The 16,482-nt window shown below is 40.8% G+C and overlaps 1 protein-coding gene across 2 annotated transcripts in view; it reads left to right on the forward strand.

The window, feature by feature from the left end:
- Nucleotides 1-16,482, forward strand: part of Fam193a (family with sequence similarity 193 member A) — a 76,342-nt gene that overhangs the window by 31,637 nt on the left and 28,223 nt on the right. For both annotated transcript variants that reach the window (XM_055623891.1, XM_055623892.1), the window contains exons 10-12: nucleotides 142-295; nucleotides 390-569; nucleotides 4,967-5,218. In XM_055623891.1, the coding sequence (XP_055479866.1) occupies nucleotides 142-295; nucleotides 390-569; nucleotides 4,967-5,218 (586 nt within the window). The remainder of the gene's footprint in view (nucleotides 1-141; nucleotides 296-389; nucleotides 570-4,966; nucleotides 5,219-16,482) is intronic.

A 16,482-nucleotide genomic window follows, 5' to 3' on the forward strand; every position in this document is an offset into this window, starting at 1 on the left:
TGTTAAGTAGTGTGAGTGACACTGAACACTCTTCGTGAACAGATCCATGACCTTAGAGGAGATGTCGTGTTCTGTGGGGGGTGCTCCTCACTGTCCTCCCCAAACGAAGGGCCTCATGGTGACCGTCTCTGCTTGCCTCAGTTGTAGTGATGATGAAGACGTCGCACCATTGTCAGCTAAGTTTGCTGACATTTATCCGTTGACTAACTACGACGATACCAATGTGGTGGCCAACATGAATGGAATCCACAGCGAACTGAATGGTGGTGGGGAAAACATGGCCCTGAAAGATGAGGTATGGGTGTCAGTAAATGCAGGATGTGGTGGTTTTTACACTTCATTCATGTTACTGTTTTGAAAACTAAAGCTACAGAATGCTGCCTTTTAAGTCCCCTCAGGTAAGCAGCACCAGCCGTAGTTCTTCAGAAGCTGATGATGAAGATGCTGATGGTGAGAGTAGTGGTGAGCCCCCAGGAGCTCCCAAAGAAGATGGGGCCATAGAAAATGGTAACCCCAGGACAGAGGAGAATAAAGTGGACACTCCACCTCCATCGTATCCAGCTCAGCAGGTAGGATCTTCTGTTTCCTATTTTCCCAGAGGTCTCTTTCTTTGTGTATATTTTCTTTAAATAGAAACAAATTGTGCCAGTTTCAGCAGTTTCTGAAGATTAGAACTATAGCGAAACAAACATACTTATAAAATATACAACTCATTTTAATCTTTTTTTTCCCCCTTTTTTAAATTATCATTAGTCTTATAACCCCCTGTGCTTGCTGGGATAAATGTTTTTTGCTTTCTTATTGATTTTTTTTCTGTAGAAGACTGGGCTTTCATTGTTGGTATTGGAGACAGTTTTCACTGTTGGTTGGCCTTCAACTCATGTCCTCCTACCTAAAGTTTTCAAGTGCTGGGAGCATAGGTATATATTCCACACACCCCCGCTTCAGAGTTTTTATTTGTTCAGTAGGCAATTTTTAAATGAAAGGGAGAAGAAATGAAGGTCAGGTGGTTGACTAATTGATTATTATAATAGATAATATAGGTCTGTGATTAAAATAATAAAGGTGATATCAAAAGGAATAATGGAAATAATGGAAAATCTTACCATCATCTACTCCCTTAACTGTCTCCCATCATCTGTGCACCTTTAGCCCCTACGCCCACTAGATGAGCAGTTGCATTATATGCAAATGAAAACACTTATTCTCTCCTGTCTTAAAAGAAAGTGCTTTTCACTTAACAGTATTTCACTGAAGAGAATATATGCTTCTATATTCTCTTCATTTTTGTAACTAATTCTAAAAGTTATTTTTATTATTTTTAATAATGTATTTGTGTGTTGCATGTATATGTAAGTGTAGGTGAGCAGGAAGGCCAGCAGTGTCTGATCCCATGGAGCTGGAGTTAGAGGCAGTTATGAGCCTGGATATGGGTGTTAGGAAGTGAAATCAGGTCCTCTGTAAGAGCAGTACATGCTTTTAACTGAGAGTTATTTCTTTAGGTCCCGTTTTTTATAAGTTTGGTTTTTTTGTTTTTATAATTGTTGTTTTTTAGTTTGTTTTAGGTTTTGTTAAAACAAAGAAAGTACCATGTAGCTAAGACTGGCCTTAAACTCCTGATCATATTGCCTTTACTGCCTAAATGCTGGGTGTACAGGTGTGTGACATCACACCTGGCTATAAATAATTTAAAATCTTGATTAAAATCTGAGAAATTCTTTAACTTTATTCATTCATTCATTCATTGAAGTGTATGGGCTTAAATTCTAGGCCTTTTGGTTGGCAATCTCCCTACCTGTATTTCCATTTAGCTCTGTCCTTACTTTTCTCACCCTCTGTAGTACTATGGGTTGAACCTAAGGCCTCAGACTTCTATGAGAGCACACTGATCATACTGATGTCATTCTCTTCTCCTTCTGTGCAGGTGTATGTGTTTTTTAAAGTCCTGTTATCCAGCATTTGCATTGTTTCTCCCTTTTCACCATTATTAACTGCTTAGTGACATGCCTTGTATATCTGACATTCTGTTCAAAAGCAGTTGTCCATAGAATTGATCTGGCAATGAGTACTGGGTCAGAATGGTCACCCAGACCCCCAAAAGAGTCACAACATAGTTTTGAAGTTTTGTGTGTGTGTATGTGTCTGTTTTAATTGTTGGTTGTTTTTTTTTTTTTTTTTTCTTTTGGTGCTCTGTTGGGTTTTGAGACAGGCTTTCTCTGTGTATCCCTGCCTGACTTGGAATTCTTTTTGTAGACAGATCTTGAACTCAAAGAGATCCACCTGCCTCTGTGCCTCCTAAGTGCTGAGGTGTGTGCCAATGAGTGGAATGGTAGTTTTGTTGATATTAATACATGAGAAGTGGTAACCCTCTCTGGTTTCCTTTTATGTACTTAAGGGCTGTTTCCTTTTCTGTCTGGTTACTGTGTTACAAGAATTCTTTATGTGTTAGATGCAAGTCTTAGTTTGCACTATTTTCTCAGGTCTGTGGAGTGCCTTACTGAATTGAGTTGTCTGTCCACACTAGATGCTGGGATCTAAGCCCAGGTCCTTACACTTTTTAGTGCTAGTACTCTTTTGGTATTTTCATTTTTTATTTTTTCTAAAGTACAATGCATTTCAGCCTTTCTTAGTTAGTTAGTTAGTTAGTTAGTTAGTTAGTTAGTTAGTTAGTTAGTTAGTTAGTTATCCATCCATTCATTCATTTATTATCAAAGCTGTTCTAGATTTATGACTTTACCTCTGACTGATGCTGTGGTCCATTTGATTCAGTATTTTTTATGGTATAAGATTAGACTCAGAACCATTTTTTTTTTTTTGAAAGATCATATTTTCCCATGTTAACAACTCAGACCTACATTCCATTCTGTTCCTTGGTCTCTATCCCACAGCTTACTTGACTGTTGCTTTATGGTAAGTTTGAGTCTGTGGGCCCTATTCTCATTCAAACCACTAGTGAGCTTTTTTATAAGTAGCCATCTTTCAATAGTCTTACATGGGTGAAAGAATGGAGATACTCATGAGGGAGAGCCACCAAAGGGTCCCACTCCCTAATGCCACTTCCATGGAGGTTAGAATTGAAGCATGCTATCAGTTAACTGAGAGATGTATTTTGATATTGTTTTTGTTGTTGTTGTTTGTCCTTTAAATTCTCCTAGGTATTCTATGGCTTACTGGGGTTGACAAATTCTTTTCTGCCATCTTCCATCTGTTTTAGAATTTATGTATTTATATTTTTTCTTTCTCTTTATATTGGATATTTGTTTTTTTAACATTTTCCTTAATTCTCTGAATAAGTTGTAATTCCTGCTTAGATACCTTTGTGAGCTAATCTGATATGTGGGCAAAGAACCACTGTTTAGTGACTGTCCTTTTCTCATATCAGATGTTTTTGTTGTTGTTGAAAATTGAATGGTTTAGATAATAGAGCAACTTTGCATTCTAAGTTTCTCTTTAGGGTTGCTAGGGTTTTTTTTGGGGGGGGGTTGGTTTTTCTTTTTGTAGTTATCTCTCTGAAGGTTCTTGGGTTGACTGGAGAACATTTTCCTTGCTTAGCTTGTACTCCAGTGAACTTTGGTGGTTTCTTTCTTTGTGCTATGAGGTTATGTCTGTGTGTACCCTGTCCCTCCTAGTCAACCACTGAGCTATGGCTAGCTTATGGAGCACTGCACAGGTTTCTCATTTCCAGAGTCTCTCAAATGTGTTTCTGTTTCATTCACTTCCCTGTCTATTCCCACTGAGTCTACTGGATTAAAAAAATAAAATAAAAAATAAAAAGAAATAAAAAGGAAGGACATGACTACTCCTAGGTATGGTGGGAGAGGCTTATTGTAGATATGAAGGAGAGCATAACCAGAGTCAGGGACATCTGGGAGACTCCAAAGTGAACATGATCCTGAGTTGCACCATGTGTGGAGAACAGAGAAGGGGAAAGCCGAGGAGTGGAGCTAAAATGGTCATGTAACCAAAAAATGGCTAGATTTTATAGAAAAGGGCAACTGGAGGAAAAGCAGCCCAGCCCCTGGGCTGGAGTTTAGGGTAGGGGGCATGATATTTCTTCCATGCCCTTTAACAGATAGAGACTAAGGAATGTTCAGGGAACCTGGCAGCCAGGTCTGCTTTGATGTGTTAAATAGGCACCTCAGCTATTTGTCCCAGGTTTGAGAGCTAACATTTACTTCTTCTGGCTCAGCTTTTCTTGACACTGAGCTGCTCTCCTTGGTAGCAGGGCTTTTTCACTCCTATGTCCCTGGTCTGCATGCTGCATGCTCGGACTAGAGCTGCACTAGAGCACTAGAGCTAGGACAAGAAAAGGCCCTGGTAGGAACTCCAGATTCTTCCTATTCTTTTCTGAAGTTCTGGCTATCTTAAAATAAAGGTGTCCTAGTGTTCGGCTTTGACTGAATTCTAGAGCATGAAGTGTTATCTTTATCATCTGTGTTCAGTTTCACATTTGCTTTGGTAAAGAGCTAGCATCTTGTCTATCCTTCATGGTGCAAATTTCATTACAGCTGTTGGTTGAACAGTAGGAGCCAGCAGAGGAGCATCTACTCAGTGATCCTGTTCTCTTAATATCTTTATGGGGTCCCTTGTTCCTGCTCACTTGGGTCCCTGATCAGTGGCTGCTGCCTCTATAAACACCTATCTTGATAATGGGTCTCAGCTCTCCTCTCTGCAGCATTGCTCATTACCAGCTCTGGCATCTGTACCCTCCCCTGTAAGGGCTCTGGCTAGCCCAGGCTGAGCCTTTTATCTTTGTGTTTGCTCTGTAGTGTCTAACTGACTTCAGCTTATTCCCCCACCCCCCTTTGGCTTTTTGAGATAGGGTTTCTCTGTGTAGCCTTGACTGTCTGTCCTGGAACTCTGTAGACCAGGCTGGAACTCAGAGGTCTACTTACCTCTGCCAGGTTTAAAGGCGTGTGCTATCACCACCCTGCTAACCAATTACTTCTTTTTCCTATCCTTTTAGGCAGAACAAACTCCGAACACTTGTGAATGCCACGTTTGCAAACAAGAAGCTTCTGGGCTGCCAACATCAGCAATGACTGCTGGAGCCCTGCCTCCTGGCCATCAGTTCCTGAGCCCAGAGAAACCGACACATCCCGCGCTGCACTTGTACCCTCACATCCACGGACATGTGCCGTTGCACACTGTTCCACACTTACCTCGACCACTCATCCACCCCACCTTGTACACAGCACCCCCCTTCACACACAGTAAGGTAAGACAGGGCAGGGAGGGCCTGAAGTCATTCACTGCTGAGCTCTGACAAGAGCAATTACTTCAGCAAGACAGGGATGGGTATGCTGAGCCATGTGCAGAGCAGCATCTGCCCTTGATTGGATGGGCTGAAGACAAGTGCTTTAGCTATAGTCTTGAAAGTTCTTGTAATGTTGAGCCTTTACAGTGTGTAAGGAAACAAACAAACAAACAAACAAAAAGTCACCATTTAGTCACTAGAATTAAAGAGTTTTCAGGTGATATTGCTAATAGGTTGAACTCAAGGATACTTAACAAAAGTCCATTTTCCTAACCATGGCCTGACTCTTGCCTTAATATAATGAATTGAAAATAGCTTGAATCCTTGTTTGAAAACTAGGGCCTTGTCAAAATATGTATGCCTGAAGAAAAGCCCAGTGTGCAATACAGAGAAATCCTATTACCTGAAGCTATGGAAATACAACTGGAGGACAGAGAAGAGAGTCCTCAAAACTGAGCCTGCAAAAAGCCCACTTAGGAAAAGCAATGAATGTCTAGAATATGGTCAGATTTTGCGTTTTTCCTCAGAAAACCCCTTGTATATACTTAATATTTTAGACTTTGAAGATAAAATTATAGTAATTAGCCTGAAATCCTATCTAGACCAGGCTACCATTGAACATGCAGCGATCCTCCTGCCTCTTCATCCCTAGTGCTAGAATTATAGGTGTGCACCATCTCCAGCTAATTCACTCCTTATGCCTTAGGCTGCTTTGCCTCTTGAGCTGCTTTGCACTTGCGTTGTTGGCTCAACATAATGCTGAGATTTTGTTACATTAGTCGCTATGTTCCAAGTTGGCACTGATTAATCAAAAATATAATTCTCCCCAACTATATATTTGTTCATTTGTTTAACACATTTATTTAAAGGGGTTGGTTTGCTGAATTCACTCTGTGGTATTGTATGTGTGGCCAGTAAATGGAATTCCCTGTGTTTTTGTCGGGAAAAGGCACAGGTGGTAGATTAAAGCACACATTAAAAAGAATAAGGTTTAAGTTCAGTTTTAATAAGCTGAATGAACTTCAGAAACTACCCATACCCATGCTTGGGTTTTGTTAGACTTGGTATCACCTCATTTGAATATGTAACAGTGTCTTTATTAGCAAAATGTTTTCAAAGCATTTTCAGGTATGTCGTCAAAGCAAGGCTGTTTGGGGGTTTTGTGGCTTATACCTTCCTTTTCTCTGGGTGAGTGTATACGGTGCTGCCGCTTCCTACTTTTTCTATGTCCATTTTTTGCTTATTGAAAGTATTCGGGGGCTGGAAAGATGGCTCAGTGGTTAAGAGGACTGTGCTCTTCCAAAGGACCTGGGTTCAATTCCCAGCACCCACATGGCAGCTCACAACTGTCTATGTCCCCAGTTCCAAGGGATCTAACACCTTCACACCAATGCACATAAATTAAAGTAAATAAAAAAAAAAAAAGATGTGTGCTAGGGCTGAGACACACCATAATCGCCTGTTTAATAAACAGAAAGCTTTAAAAAAAGTATTTAAGAATTAGTTTTTTAAATATCTCAATAAAATAATCAAAATAATTGGTCTCCAAGTCTACTGGGAACTCTTCTCAGCTGTTAGCTGGTTTTCTTCCTTACTCTGACCCCCCCCCCATTTTATTTTATATACCTGTGTTTTGTTTGCATTTCTGTGTACCGCATACAGTACCCCCAGAGACCAGAAGAGGGTGTTAGATCCCCAGGAACTGGAGCTACAGATAAATGAATATTTTACCTGCATGTCTGTCTCTGCCCCAACTGTGTGCCATGGAGCCAGAAGATGTTATCAAATCCCTTGCTTGGAACTGGAGTGTATAGGTGTTTGTGGGCTGTGGATTCTGGGACTCTAAACCAGATCCTCTGGAAGAGCAGCCAGTATTCTTAATCACTGAGCCATCTCTCCAGCATACCTACCTTTTTAAAAAAAAAAAATTTTTTTTTGAGACCATGTTTTCTATGTAGCTCTAGCTGTCCTAGAACTCACTTTGTAGACCAGGCTGGACTCAAACTATTGCCTCTGCCTCTGCTTCTGCCCCTCAAGTACTGGGATTAAAGGCGTGTGCCACCAGGCCCAGCTCAGATTTGTTTATGTGTAAGAATGTTTTGTTTGCATAAGTCTGTGTGTGTGTGCTGGATGTCCATAGAGGTTAGAAGTGGTCACTGGATCTCTTGAACTAGAGTTTATAGATGATTGTAAGCCTCTCTCTGGGTGCTCAGAACTGAATCCAGGTTCTTTGTGCCCTCTTTCCAGCCCCTGACTTTTTATAGGGAAGTTAGAGGTCTCCTGTGAGAGGGTAAAAGGAGAAAGACCTTTTTAGTACCATTTCTGTATCTGATATTCATTTCTTTGACCCTGTGAAACTTAAGGCCATAGGTAAATGCAAAGGATTCATGAGTAGTAAGGCAAACACAGAGGTCTAGCCAAACATGGTGAAGCCACATATAATTAAGCCACATTTCAAATGTGTTGCTTCTTAGTATCATGACTATACACTGATTTATTTTTATTTTTTAATTCTATTTTATGTGTGATTGTTCTGACTGTGTGGGTATCTGTGAATCACAAATGTGCCTGGTGCCTGCAAAGGCCAGAAAGAGGTAGTGTTGGATCCTCTGGAAATGGAGTTATAGGCAACCGGGAGCTGCTGGGAGTCGGGGGGCAGTGCTGGGACTCGAACCCAGGTCCTCTGGAAGAACAGCCAGTGCTCATAATCACTAAGCCATTTCTCTAGCCCCTACACTGATCCATTTTAAATAGTCTGTTGAAGGCCTTTTTTTATTGTGGAAAATAAGAGGCCGTTGGATAGAGCTGTGACTACATCTCAGTGGTGGGGTGCTTTCCGACATTGAGGATACTCTGGTCCACAGTATGGAGAGGGTAGTGTATGCAGTTGATGAAATACTTCATGAATATCTGGTGTAAAAATATAGATTTCTGTAAACAAGCTTGTATTTTCTCTTACCAGGCCTTGCAAAGTTGGTTTGTATCATTTGAGTTAGACAGACTTACTTACTTGAATGTTGTAGCTATGATTGTTTAAATGCACAGTATGTTAATAGCCCCAGAGAGTTAGTAAAAGGACCCTCTAGAAACAGGACAAGCTGTTCTACAATGGCGCAAGCTTGTCTTCAGTTCCCTTGGAGGATTCTCAGAAGTGCTAAGTGTGGTGTCTCAGTATACCTAAGAATCAAAGGGTAGGTGCTATGTATGGAGGATAATCATTCACACTGATGTTCTTAGGCTACTCCATGTCTGTCCTTTGCTTGCTGACTTGTTTGGAGTTTCTGCTATAGTGAAGTCACAGTTGTTGCTTTGTAAGATTTAATGTCATGGTTGTACTTTTTGTTTTAATTTGTACTCTGGCCATTGTGGCTGATATTTTATACAGAAAATCTTTAGGATGAATACAATGAAGATTTAATTTCCTTAAAATTAAAAACATTTACTGATCTCTATACCAATGATATATTTATTTGTTAAGTTAGATATAAGCTATATAAAAGTTTTTTTTTTAATGCCAAGAAAAATACTGCAGTGAAATATTAGAGAAAATAAAATATAGGCCTGGCCACATTGGGCCCCAGTTTAACTTCCAGTATCACAAAAAACAGCTAAACAAATAAATAAATAAAATTTCACTGTGGTCTAGAGTGCTAGGCACTGACTCACACCTTCCAGCCCTGGTCACTACTTTTGAATTTATAAGAGTGTTTATGGCCTTATCTGTGGCCTAGCAAGGCTGCTCCTCCCTCGGGTGGGGGGGGGGGGAGGAAGCTCATGAGTTCATGTCAGAAACAATTCCTGTCCCCCTTACTAGGGAACCCACTTGGATACTGAGTTACCATGGGCTATGTCTGAGCAGGGGTTGTAGGTTATATCCATGCATGGTCCTTGGTTGGATAAACAGTCTCATAGAAGACCCCTGTGCTCAGATATATTTGGACCTTGTGGGGGTCCCTGTCCCCTCTAGGATATACTAATTCCTCCTTCATATGATTCCCTACACTCTGCCGAAGGTTTGGTTATGGGTCTCAGCATCTGCTTTGATACACTGCTAGGTAGAGTCCTTCAGGTGCCCTCTGTGGTAGGCTACTGTCCTGTTACTTGTTTTCTCCTATTTCCAATGTCCATCCCCTTTGTCCTTCTAGATGAGGATTGATCATCTTACCCCTGGACCTCTTTCTTGTTTATCTTCTTTAGGTGTACATATTTTAGTATGTTTATCCTATCTTATAGGTCTATATAGGTGAGGATGGCCCACACCTTTAGTCCCAGCAGAGGCAGGAGGACTGAATCCTGTGAGTTTGAAAACAGCCTGGTCTACATAGATAGCTCTAGGACAGCAAGAGAAACCTCATCTCAAAAAAACAAGAGGTGAATATTCCCTCTGAGCAAGAGATTTGTGTGTTCTGTGTGGAGTAATCTGTAGAAGGCATTTTTTTGCTGGTGTTCATTTTATCTCCCTTACTGATTTTCTGCTTTCTTGATTTGTCCATTTTTAATAGATGGGATGGGAGACTCCAACTTTGGTAGAAAGTTATTTTATTTCTTTTCACAGTCTTCTCTGTTTTTGCCTAACATGCTTGTATATTTCCATTTGAGGTTCATCTGTGCCCTTGTTTTGTTTTTGGTGCTTTGGTTTGTTCTACTTCTACACTTCTAGATTTGTTGCTACTCTTTAACTATTGGAACAAATATTTCTGAACATGGATGGATAAACAAAGTGTTTCTTTCAGACTCTGCTTTCGATTCTTCTGAGAATATACTATAATTGTTGGATTGTATGGTACCTATACTGCCGTACTGTTTTCCACCTAGACTGTGCCACTTCAGGCTTGCATATCTGTTGTATACAGGAATTTTTTTCTCAACATCTTCACTAACGCCTGTTGCTTTATCTTCATAGTGAGGTGATAATGACATTGACTTTGCATCTTCCTGCTGAGCAGATTATGTGGGTTCTATGCTCCTGCCTTCGCTCCTTTCTGTGCTGTCTTGCTCGTTTGTTTTGACTGCCAGTGCCACAGGCTTATTACTGGAGCTTTGCAGTGCATTTTATACAAGCCTTCAGCTTTGTTTTCTTTCTAGATAGTTTTGATTATTGTCTTAGTCACTGTTTTCTTGTTGTGAAGAGATACCATGACCAAGGCAAGCATTTAATTGAGGACTTGCTTACAGTTTCAGAGGGTCAGTCTGTTATCATCAGGCAGGGAATATGGCAGCACACAATGTCTCTGGAGTAACTGCTGAGAGAGCTACATCCAGATCTGCAATCAGAGAGTCAAGAGAGCCACTGTTTTTGACATGGGCTTTTAAAACCTGGAAGCCCACCCCTAGTGACCCGCTTTTTCCAACAAGGCCAATCTCTTCAAATACTGCCACTCTTTGGTGACTAAGCATTCAAGTATATGAGCCTATTGGGGCCTCTAGCTGGTCTTTGCTACTTTGTGGTTTGTTTGTTTTTTCCACCTTTTATTCCTCCCACCCCCCACTTTCAGTTCTTATCACTAGATAGGAGAGAAAGGGTAGAGGGGGAAAAGAGAGAGGGCCCCAAATCTTTATTTCTTTTTCTTTTATTTCTTCTTTGACCACAGCTACTAACAACCCTCCCTCTAAAGAACTAACAACCACCCACCCTGCTTATTGGGACTCTAGCATTTATATGCCCTCTGAAATGTTCCCAGAATTCCAAATGTCACACAATTGCAGAAACTTTCTGCAGTTGGCAAAACCATGCCTCTACTACAGCATGAGGCAAATCATAGTCAGCTGCTGCAGAAGTCCAAAGCAGCCCCATATCCCTACAGCTGGGATTAAAATGAAAGCACATTCTTATGCTATTTCTGTGTTTTTAAAAGAAACCAAAATTCCAGAATTATCACTTCAGGGACCATTTTTTCCTTTTTTAAATTCTTCATGAATTTCACATCATGTACCCCAATCTCACTCATCTCCCTGTCCCTTTGTACCTGACCTCTGCCCTTACAACCCCCCCCCAAAAAAAAAGGAAAATAATCTCTGCTGTGTCACAGAGAGTCTCACAGTATACCCTTTTGTCCACGCTTCTTTACTTGAAATGTTCATTGTAATGAGTCATTGATCCTATTTCAGGCCTTTAGCTTCTGCTGCCCCATCCTATCTGCTTACTGGATCTTCACCGAAACTTCTTGAAAATATCCTGTTGTCCTGTGTCATGGAGAATCCTGTAGCTTTGAATCTGTAGGACTGGCCCCTTCATTTGCTCCAGCAGTTCATAGTTGGGGTGGGCCAACTCAAAGCCCTGGATCTGGGTCTAAGTGATAGCAGAGCTTTTCCAAACTCACACTAATAAGAGTGAGCTCTCTAGCACTGCCCTGGCTAATTCACCCAATGCCACAGCTGACAAGGGGCAGAGGCAGCCATGGGCTGGGTCACCTGTGCCCACACCATTAGGATGAGCTATATTATGATGCCAAGGTGAGGTTCAGGGCCAGTTCTCCACAGCTAGCTCATCGCCAGCTCCCAACACAGCTCTACTGTGCTGCCCAGGTGAGGTACAGGGCTGGGAGCCATTTCTATTCAAACTATCACAATTATGGATTCTTTAAGATTCTATGTGACATTTAAGATGAGTTTTTTTCTACTTTGGAAAAAAAGGTTTTTGGTTTTGTGACAGAGTGCCTTAAATCTGTGGAAGACAAGTGGAAATAGAAATGTTGGCAGTAATCTTTGATGCACACAGCTTGCCTGTCTGTATTCATTCATCCTCTTCTTTGGTTAATTCATATATATTCTATTCCTTTTTATGTTATTTTCTCATTGTTTTGGTACATAAAATTGCAACTGATTTTCTTTAAATGTTTACCTATCTTGGTGTGGGGCTGAATTCATTTTGGGGTTTGTTTATATCTGAACATTTTAGGATTTTCTTCCTATAAAATTGTATAATCTAAACAATTCCTTTCTTTCTGTTCCTCACCCATATACCTTGGCACTGGTTACTAATATTATATAGAAGAGTTTTTAGTCTCAGTAAACATTTCTCAATTTTGTTGGTCTTTACAAAAAATGATATCTATCTATCTGTCTTTCAATGATTTATCTTATTGGGGCTGTAAGATGGCTCAGTAGTTAAGTGTGCTGGTTGCTTTTCCAGAGGACTTAAGTTCGGTTTGCAACACCCATGTCAGGTAACTCACAACTGCTTGAAACTCCAGACTGGGGGAGGCAGTACCTTTTTCTGGCCTGTGATGGCAGGTGTACACACACAAAAACTAAAACTTTTTTTACAAAATTTAGTGTGTGTGTGTGTGTGTGTGTGTGTGAGAGAGAGAGAGAGAGAGAGAGAGACAGAGAGAGAGAGAGGTGTTTGTTTATGTGAGAGAGGTAGAGAATAAGAATGCATAAGAGTCGTGAGGAGGGTGTTGAATTCCCTGGGATCCAAGTTAAAAATAGTTGTGAGATGCCCAATATGGGTGGTGAGAATCAAATTCATACCTTTAAAAAAAAAAAAAAATCACAGTGTTCCTAACCATTGAGCCATCTCTTTAGTCCCTGATCTTTTGATTTAATTCATTTTCTATTTCATTATTCTCACCCTAATTATTTAGATGATTATTATTTGGACAAAGTCTTTCTTTATTGCCTGGATGTATCACAAAATCAAAATCTTCATTTTTATGTTGAAAGTATACCTAGCTTTTTTTTTTTTTTTTTTTAATAGAAGCATGTGTTGTTGCTATAATGTAAATTTCCTCTCTTGCTTTCTATTTCATACTTGTTAGGACCAATGAAATGATGGTGCACACAGATTTTATGTGAAAGAGGTTTATTGAATGGAGATGGAGAGAGAAGGAGAGAGTAAGACATGATGGGGGAAGGGAGAAGGTGCCCTGACAGAGAAAGGGGAGAGAGCAGGAAAGCAAGAGAGTAAGAAGTCAGGAGCAACAAAGTGGCAGGTTGAGTTGATCCTTATATGGAGCCATTTAACCATGCCTGTGACACATGATGACATCATAGGTTGCTAGGCAACCCAGAAGCAGGCTGCCTAAATACTAACATTCCTCCCCTTTTTCTATAATTGAAAAATGAGGAGCTTGGGCTGCTTCTCTTGTAAGGCAAGTTAAAGTATATAAATGTAGGTTGGTTGGAAGCAGCTCTTGGTTGCCATGCCAGGGGTTAAGAGAGAGAAAAAAATAATAGCAACAAAATGTCCAGATTACATGGTCAAGAGGAAGAGGGGAAGCCCCTGCCCTGGAAAGTTCAGGGTAGAGGGTTGTCAGTAGAGAGTTGCCAACTACACAAGGCAGCAGGTAGGGACTGAGGAATGCTGGGAGAACCTGCAGCTGCTTGTCCTGGGCCTGAAGCACACCATTCCAGCCTTTTTTAATAAGTGAATAATGGGCAGAGATTCTCTTCTGGCTACTTCCTGCTGATACTGGGAGTCCTGTAGGGAGGTCAAAAGGCTGAAATGCTGGCCAAGTCCAGGAAGAACAGGCTGTTCGATTCTGTCTAGGCTCTGTGAGAACATCCATGGCTGGGAGGAAAAGTGCAGGTCCAGCTTGATGGACGTCTTTGAGGTCAGACTGGAACACCTGTGGTAGCTGCTTTGGCACTATTGTGCCATGGATGTAGGAAACACCTGGGTGTGGCAGGATAATGGAACATATATATAGGCAGAAGACAAAGTTAAGTTATGGAGAAAATTCTTGTAGGTGTACATTTAAAACATTTGGGAGAGCGAATGGAGACGGAAGGAGAGACTTGAACATCGGAGCCTCCATTTACCTGAAGGAACCTCCATTTACCCAATCACTGGCAGTAATCAAAGAGGCTTTCCTTTGATCTGTCATCTAAGGAAATTGAGGCCAAGTTTGGTTACAGAGGTGTGTAAGATTAGAGGCCCTTAAAGCAGGAGCCAGGTGTAGAAAATCTCCAGAAAACATCCCAGAGGGTAATCTGGAGGAATGGATGAATGGACTATTACCATTGGGCAAGCAGGAGTCAGTGACCTGTCAGGGCATCCCAAGAGCAAGGTTTGCCTCAGTAGAGTAGTATGGTACAACACCTCATCAGCATTGGCCCAAGACCAAGGACACAGTTGCTAGTAGCAGACACAGTTTACCTAGCTAGGATTTCATAGTGTAAAGGGGAGGGAGAGAAACTGTGCCAGTAGAGGGAAAATCTTACCCAAGGGAAAAGAAGGTTCTAGATGAAGGTTTTGGATGTAGGTTGGCAAAGTGGTAGGAAGCGTTTGCTCCAACCAGAAGTGAAGACTCACCAGTTGGCTGGTGTGGGGTGTAGGAATGTAGCAATCAAGTAGCCAGGAACGGGAAGTCTCAAGGGAAGGGGAGGAATCCCACCCTCTGAGATAGGCAATAGTACTTATCTGGAGCCCAGCTGACCTGAGAAGTGGATTCAGGTGGATTTCCTGCAGCTTACAAGAATTACTTTTAAGTTTTACAAAGGAGATAAAACTTTAGATATGTTAGCATCACAATTGTAATCTGCACTGAGATATACATTGTAGAAAAGGCAGTAGACATACACATTTGTTTTAACAGAATAAGCGTTCTTTAAGGTGAGCTCTGAAAAGGCAGAAGCCTTTGGTGAAGTAGAAGGGACAAAAGCTCACTTGTCTTAACCTTAGTATGATGACACATTATGGAGAGTTAAAGGAGATTTAAAATCTTGAGCTTGGAACCATGATAGTGTGTGGTATAGTGGAATGTTTTTGTATTAGAGTTAGATTAATAAATCAAAGCTCTATTGATAAAGGTCAAAGCTCCGGACAGTCAGTAAAGCAATAGCATAGCAACAGGAGGAACCATTAAGCATTTTTACCTCTTTAGGATACCTTAAATCACCGTAGACCTTGCAACCTCTATAACTTGTATTTATCAACCTTAAAACACTTTCTTAGACCCTCAAACATTTATAACTTGTGTTTACCAACCTTAAAACACTTTCTTAGAATCCAGATCACAGGCAGCTCATGGTAGGAGAAACAGGATTTATTAATTTAGGAATTGACAAATGCATAAGCAGTTACATGTACTTTTAAATTAGCTTAATTTGAATAGACCTTTATAACTTTGAAATTTTAGCATCATATAAAAATTATTTTGAACCATGTATATAATAATGTATAGATTTATAAATGATATAAAAACATAATTTTAAATATATTTTTAAAAATCCATACCCACTTAAAATGAGACTTGTTGGGCTGGAGAGATGGCTAAGTGCTTCAGAGCACTGTCTGCTCTTCCAAATAGGCCTGGGTTAAATTCCCAGCACCCACATGGCAGCGCACAACTGTCTGTAATGCTAGTTCCAGGGGATCTGACACCTTAACTGATACACATAAAATAAAATTAAAATTAAAAAAAAGAACAGTAAAATGAGACTTGTTGCTTTTAGTCTAAAAGGAGATAAAATAAACAGTTAGTTATGACCTAGGAAGTCTTATGAATGTAAACCCAATGAGCAAGTTATATATATCGTTAGATACAGCATTAAAAAAAATTTTTTTTTTAAAGCATAGTGTACAGAAATCAGGAAGAAAATATTTTTTTAAAAGCTAGGAAGTAGTAGGGGCTTAGAGGTCAGAAATATTTTGAGAGCCAGTGTTTGGAGTGTACAGCTTGGAGTTTTGCAGGAGTAGGGGAGGGGCAAGTGCAGGTGTGACTTCTCTATTTTAAAATCAACATGGTGTCTCGCCATGTGCAGTGCACAACTGTGGCAGCACAGTGAGACTAGGTGCTTACTGGCAGGAAGGCTCTCCTGGCCCAAGCAAGTGACATGGCTGATTGGAAGTCTGTGCAACTGAAAACCTTGCCCATGAGGCCTGAGGCAGCGGCACAATCTAAAGCTATCTGTGTGTGCTCAGGGTCCCCAGCAGTGGCTTACCTAACGACAATAGTTTAGAAGTAGGCTGTGTCTGTGTGTGAGGCGGCAGGTTCAGTGTCTGGTGTGAGCGTTTCAGTTTCCAGAAACCAATTTTGGTGTAACATGAGTGTTGGCCTTGTCCTAAGTGCTTGGAGCACATGTCAGGATGCCATGTCTGGGCAGCTGGAAGCAGAGGGACAGGTGTATGAAATAAGGTCAGGGAAGCTGAGAGAAAGTGTAAGTTTTAAGACTCTGGTTCAGTAGTAGAATTCTCACCTGCCATGCAGAAGGCCCAGTTCCAATTCCTGGCCAAAGCACCAATGTTAGGACCAATGAAATGTTGGTGCATATAGATTTTA

This window comes from Psammomys obesus, unplaced genomic scaffold (genome assembly GCF_907164565.1).
Source record: "Psammomys obesus unplaced genomic scaffold, mPsaObe1.curated_primary_1811, whole genome shotgun sequence".
Classification (NCBI taxonomy): Eukaryota; Metazoa; Chordata; class Mammalia; order Rodentia; family Muridae; genus Psammomys; species Psammomys obesus.